This window comes from Cyprinodon variegatus, unplaced genomic scaffold, assembly GCF_000732505.1.
Source record: "Cyprinodon variegatus isolate N-32 unplaced genomic scaffold, C_variegatus-1.0 Scaffold1848, whole genome shotgun sequence".
Classification (NCBI taxonomy): domain Eukaryota; kingdom Metazoa; phylum Chordata; class Actinopteri; order Cyprinodontiformes; family Cyprinodontidae; genus Cyprinodon; species Cyprinodon variegatus.
In genome coordinates, this window is record NW_015152301.1 from 10408 (window position 1) to 15813 (window position 5406).

General features: G+C 42.4%; 1 protein-coding gene across 1 annotated transcript in view; it reads right to left on the bottom strand.

Moving 5' to 3' along the window:
* Window positions 1-5406, bottom strand: part of nsfl1c (NSFL1 (p97) cofactor (p47)) — an 11298-nt gene that overhangs the window by 4338 nt on the left and 1554 nt on the right. Inside the window, exons 2-7 of the mRNA XM_015404745.1 lie at window positions 3916-4016; window positions 3742-3819; window positions 1824-1989; window positions 1634-1729; window positions 779-888; window positions 517-655 (exon numbers count right to left, since the gene is read on the bottom strand). Of these exons, the coding sequence (XP_015260231.1) occupies window positions 517-655; window positions 779-888; window positions 1634-1729; window positions 1824-1989; window positions 3742-3819; window positions 3916-4016 (690 nt within the window). The remainder of the gene's footprint in view (window positions 1-516; window positions 656-778; window positions 889-1633; window positions 1730-1823; window positions 1990-3741; window positions 3820-3915; window positions 4017-5406) is intronic.

Sequence of the window (5406 nt, forward strand, 5' to 3'; positions counted from 1 at the left end):
ATTAGTGGACAAAATGCCTTGTTTTAAATCCCCTTTCCTCCTAGAACTCTGCAAACTAAAACCTTCATGGAACAAACATGCTTCAACTGATTCAGTCCAGATCAGCTGGACTTCTAGTCTAGATGTGGATCAATAAAGTCTGAGGTTCATCCAGAGCTTCTAATGGGCTTTCATGGCGTTTGCAGTGTTTTATTTGGCGAGGATAAATATTTTTTTCTGTGTTTAATCACCTATAAATCAGACATGCTGACATTTAAAATAGTGGCTCCACCTGAAAAACATTCATCTATGCCTTTCCATCATACAAACACAAACAATCGTATTATCAATTTATAGTTAGGAAGCTGAACTTGCTTTAACTCACTGATGTAATTTCAGGTGGAATTTGCTGCTAAGGGGTTAAACAGTTTCTTTAATCACAGTAAAGCTTTGGAGACCTTTGACCTTTCAGAGGAAACTGGCTCCAGTCCAGCTGAGCTGATCAGATAACGTGTTCAATCAAACCTGAGAATCTCACCTTCCCAGCTTCTGTCCTTCTCCTTCAAAGGCTTTGAAGGCCACCTTGGGCTTGGTAAAGTCCTCGTCTCTGTGGTCCTCCATGTCCAGGTTGACCTGGCCTCCTCGAGCGCGCTGCCTCAGCTCCAGAGGAATCTCCCTGAAAGAACAAACCGACAGTGAGGCCTGGGTGGGTCCCTGGTTTGGTCTTCTGGGGACAGACTGGCGACTATTCGTCCTCTGAGGACACGGTCTGGATGAGCTGGAAGGAGGTTCTTCTCACCCACGTCTGATTGCCTCCAGAAAGTTTGCATTTCCAGGGTCGCTGTAGGTCCGAAGTTCACCGTTATCCAGACTGAACCCTGTCTTCCACAGCTTCAGCACCACATGGACCTAGAAAAAAAAACACGACATTTTAGTAGAATGCAGGAATTTAATCGGATCAGTTCAAGGGAAAACGTGCAAATTGGAGCAAGAAGACGATGCTTTTTCCTGCTGGGAGGAGATGATGCTGTCAGACGGAGTTATCAATTCGCAGCACAAGACGTCAGATTTGAGTTTATCCCTTTAGTTTTGTATGAAAAAAAGACTTCAATCTACCTCAATGCACCAACAAACTTCCTAGCAGACACCATAAACCTGCTTTCTTTATTTTTCTTTTATTTATTCTTTTCTTTGCGCCGGGCTGTAAACAGCAGCCTGGTTAATACCGTGATAAAAGACATCTTTTTATGCAGACTGGGCACATTGTTAAATTTATGCTTCCTAATGCCCAGGAAATTAAACTTGGAGTTAATTTCCTGGGCATAACGCTGCCGTGCGTTATGCAGAAGTTAGGCTGTAGTTGGACAGAAGTTCTGAATACTCTTATCTATACGCCCAAGACTGAAAAGATGCATAGAAAGTTCAGCGTTTTAGGAGATTCTGGGACGTCGGGCAGACGCTGGATAAATCATCAAGGTGTGACAGGGCCCTAAGTTAGATGTTGAAGGTTTTACATTACATCCAGAAGCTCAGACCATCTGATCTATTGGTCAGTCAGCCAATAGAAAAGAATGAGACTAAAGAATGGACGGGATGGAAGTGAGGATTTCAAACCCATCCAAGCACTAAACCAAACATCTAAACATGTTCTTACGTCTTGCTGGCTGTTGCCGCCTTGCCTCTCTCCCGCCACGTAGGCCGACTCCTCCTCAGGAGCTGCTCCCAGCCTGTAACCGCCGCCAACAAAGGCCTGAGAACCACACAGACCATAAGAAAGAGAAAACAATCTGTTAGATGATGCTTCAGCTATCAGTCCGACACACAGAGAAAACACTGGGAGCTACCCTGGCTTTGCTGGTTTCTCCTGGGCCTTTCCCGCTGCGCTCCAGCGGCACGGCGCCGTGTTCTCTGGCCCCTTTGAACAGATCCTCCACCACCTCGTTGGAGCTCTTCTTCTTTGGAGGCCCAACGATCTGCTGCCCGCTGCGCTCTGATCCCCCCGCGAAAAACCTGACAGGGAGTAAAGACAGACGGGTTAGACTGAAGTCCTTCGATTAGTCTGGCTGGAATCTCTCACTACTAACAAATACCTTTTAGACAAAGTCAAACATCTTTAAAACGTCAAAGCTTTGTGTTAAAAGGAATGGTTTTAACATTGCATTTTGCAAATCGATGAATCCGTCGATTATTTTATTGTTTAATAATCGGATAACCAAACGGTCTTAAAGAAGATTTTTTACGAATTTAAACCAGGAGAAAATAAAACTTTTCCACTGTTGGAGATCTGAATGGAGCAGATTGACAGACGAAAACTTTTTATTTTTTATCTTCAAATCTTTTTTACAATTTCCTAACAGTTCCTGCTCTAAGTGGGTCGATCTTTCAGCTTAAGGCAGATTTTAGTCTCTGTACTCCAGTTAATGATTAATCAATTACTAAATTAGGTAACAATTATAAAAAAAAAATCAATTGATCTGATCATTTGTTTCAGCCCTAATATGTTCATCAGAAGATATTGATCATTGAGTTATTTTGGTATCCACGGCGTTGGAGTCGGTCCGCGGTGTGTTTGATCTTAAAGGCTGCGGTCTGGATCTGGTTCCTTCCAGGTCCGTGGAAATAAGGAGACCGGAAGAGTTTTGGCTGTGGATTCAAACAGGTCCAGCCTTTCGCAGCTTTTACCACGGTACGCTCTGTTACCTAGCAACGGTGAGCGTTGACACACAAAGCAGGAAAAGAATGAAGACCGAACTTCTCTCTGCTGTTCTGGGTGTTGTTAACATTTCCGACAAGCTTCAAACGCTGCATCCAATCAGATTTATAGTCCCCCCCCCCGCAGATAAATTAGAATCTGTCCTTAAATTACAGCCAAACTCATTTAATCAGTAACAGATAAAAACCTTTAGCTAAATCAAACATTACCGCCACATATCTGACTCAATAACCATTAAAACAACTATTTTCATTCATTTCAGACGGAACTATTAAATGACTGGATTATATTAAACTGAACTTCCAATTTTCACCACTATTTGGCGCCATTTCCCTTTTTCCTCTGAGCACGGAGCAGCCGGCTTGCTTGGTCACGCAATGAATCCTGGGAAACCCAGGGCTATAGAGGACACAGCGGACCCGTTCTTCAAAATGCGCTAATAGAAGGACGCCTTTATCGGCCGGATAACGAGGAGTCTCTCAATCTGAACTGACCTCGGCGCCGCGCTGTGACGTAATCAGCTAACCAATCTGGCCTCCCATGGATTCGAACAGAGCACACGTCTTTCTGTGTGACGGCCTCAACTACAGATATGATGCAGCGCCGCAGAGCGCCATCTAACAGTGGTAGCCCATTTCCACCCGTTGTTTTAGATAAAACCTTTTTTTGTTTTCTTTAACCGAAGGAACTGAGCGCTCGATATTATATCGGCAGCTGAAAATCATGATATATAGCCAAACAGTTTTTTTCCCCACAGCCCGTCAGCAACTGGTTTGGTGTTTTCTGGAACCAGTCGCACCTTTTTACCATCCAGTCGGAGAACGGGTGATCAGACCAGAGGAGCGGCCTCCAAGGGAAACTGGAAAATGGCTGCTTTACCCCCGACTTACCCACAAATCCTCTGAGGTAATATTGTTTTTTTTTTTTTACTTTTTTGTTTATTAGAGCTCTAAAAACACAGAAGCTCTTAGGAAAAAAAAAAAAAATATTTTAAAACATTATTGATATAAGAAACAAAAAGGAACAGTATGACTCCGCAGCAGACTTACCGCTGACCTTCCTCCTCATCGCTTTCATCCTCTGCCTCATGCATCAGATCTCTGAAGGAGGTCACCCTGGGCTGACTACTGCAGACCAAACACAGTTTGGGTTTAATAAACTGAATAAAGAAATAAACCAAGACTTTATTAAGAGGAAACAACCTGAGGTGTTGAAAATCTTACCTGGGCCCAGTAGATCGAGACACGGAGGAGCCGCCCTCCGGCTGAGGAATCGTGATGATGTCATCATCGTTCCCATCCTCAAAGAAACTGCCGAGTGCCAGCTGAGGAGGAAACGTGGAAACGGGAATGAGACGCAGGAATGCTGCCAGAAAACGTGCAAACAGAGACCAACATCTGATCTGATCGTAAACTTTCACTTCAACCACTTTCAGATCGTCCTTCACTTCCTGCTCTACCGGCGCCGTTTAGAGCGACCAGCGGAAACAACCCAACAACGAACATTAGTGACTGATGACCTCATCCACTACTGCAACAGAATGATCAAAACACATTTTTCTCAGGCGAATGCGAGGGACACCGAGATGCATTCATTAATCTTTTTGACAGAATTAAAATGAAGAAAACAGATAATTTTACCAGTTAATGTCTGAAGACCAACATTAAACATTTAGCTTCTTAGGATCATTTCTATTAATGAGGTGTGAGTTTATTACACCCTAATATTAGCTGCCTGTTGCAGGTCAGAACTGATGTTTCCCCCAGTAGTTTATCTATTTAAGAACAGATCCAGATATATAGTTATCATCTTCATTCTTCAAGATTTGGGAATGTATTGATAACGAAGTCACTGATCTAAAAACAAAAAGTGTAATATTTTAATAAGGCAGGAGCCATGGACGTCTCCTCATCTGCAAACGTGTATGATATAATGATATAATGATGTAACGATAGAATGATGTAATGATGTGGCAGACTGGAGATGTATGATTGATGTATGATTCTGTAACGGTGAATCTTGGCCGCTTCCTGAGAGGTGTATAATGTAATGATGTGATCATGTGGCAGACTTGGTGTATAAAATGCTTCTCTATCTGTTAATCGAGGCAACTTCACCAGATTTGAGCCCGGTTGATAAGCAGCTGCTTTCCGTGACTCTAAGCAACTTCTCTGATCTGAGTAAGATTAGAATTTCTATCCAAATCTGTTGTTGTGTCTCCTGGTTTTTAAATACATATAGATTATGAAGTGTTGTTTAAATAGTTTGTCCTGAGTGATGTCTCTACAGGGAAAAGAACCGGAGAGAGAAAGCTTCAAGGTGTAGATGGAGCTTTCCTTTGACAAAAAACTAAACTTTTAAGCATTTATTTGAATTACAGTTTCAGTGTTTAAATCCTCCTTAGAAAAGATTTTTAAAAAAGAAAAGAAATGTGCTGAATTATTAAAAAAAAATCAAAATCAAATCATGTTTCTTGTTTAAATCCCTTTTTGAGGCCAGTTGTTTTACACCACAGGTCACTGATTAGCGGACCGCGGTCCAGATCTGGACCAAACTGATTTAAAACATTTATAAATTACTGCATGCTGTCTGACGACAGTGTCCAATTTCCTTTGCGCCGCTTCTCCTGTTAATACGGTAAAGCTCAACCTGCTGCTGTGAAGCAGGATTCTCCACCATGAACAGAATCAACAATAAATCTGGATCCAGGCTCA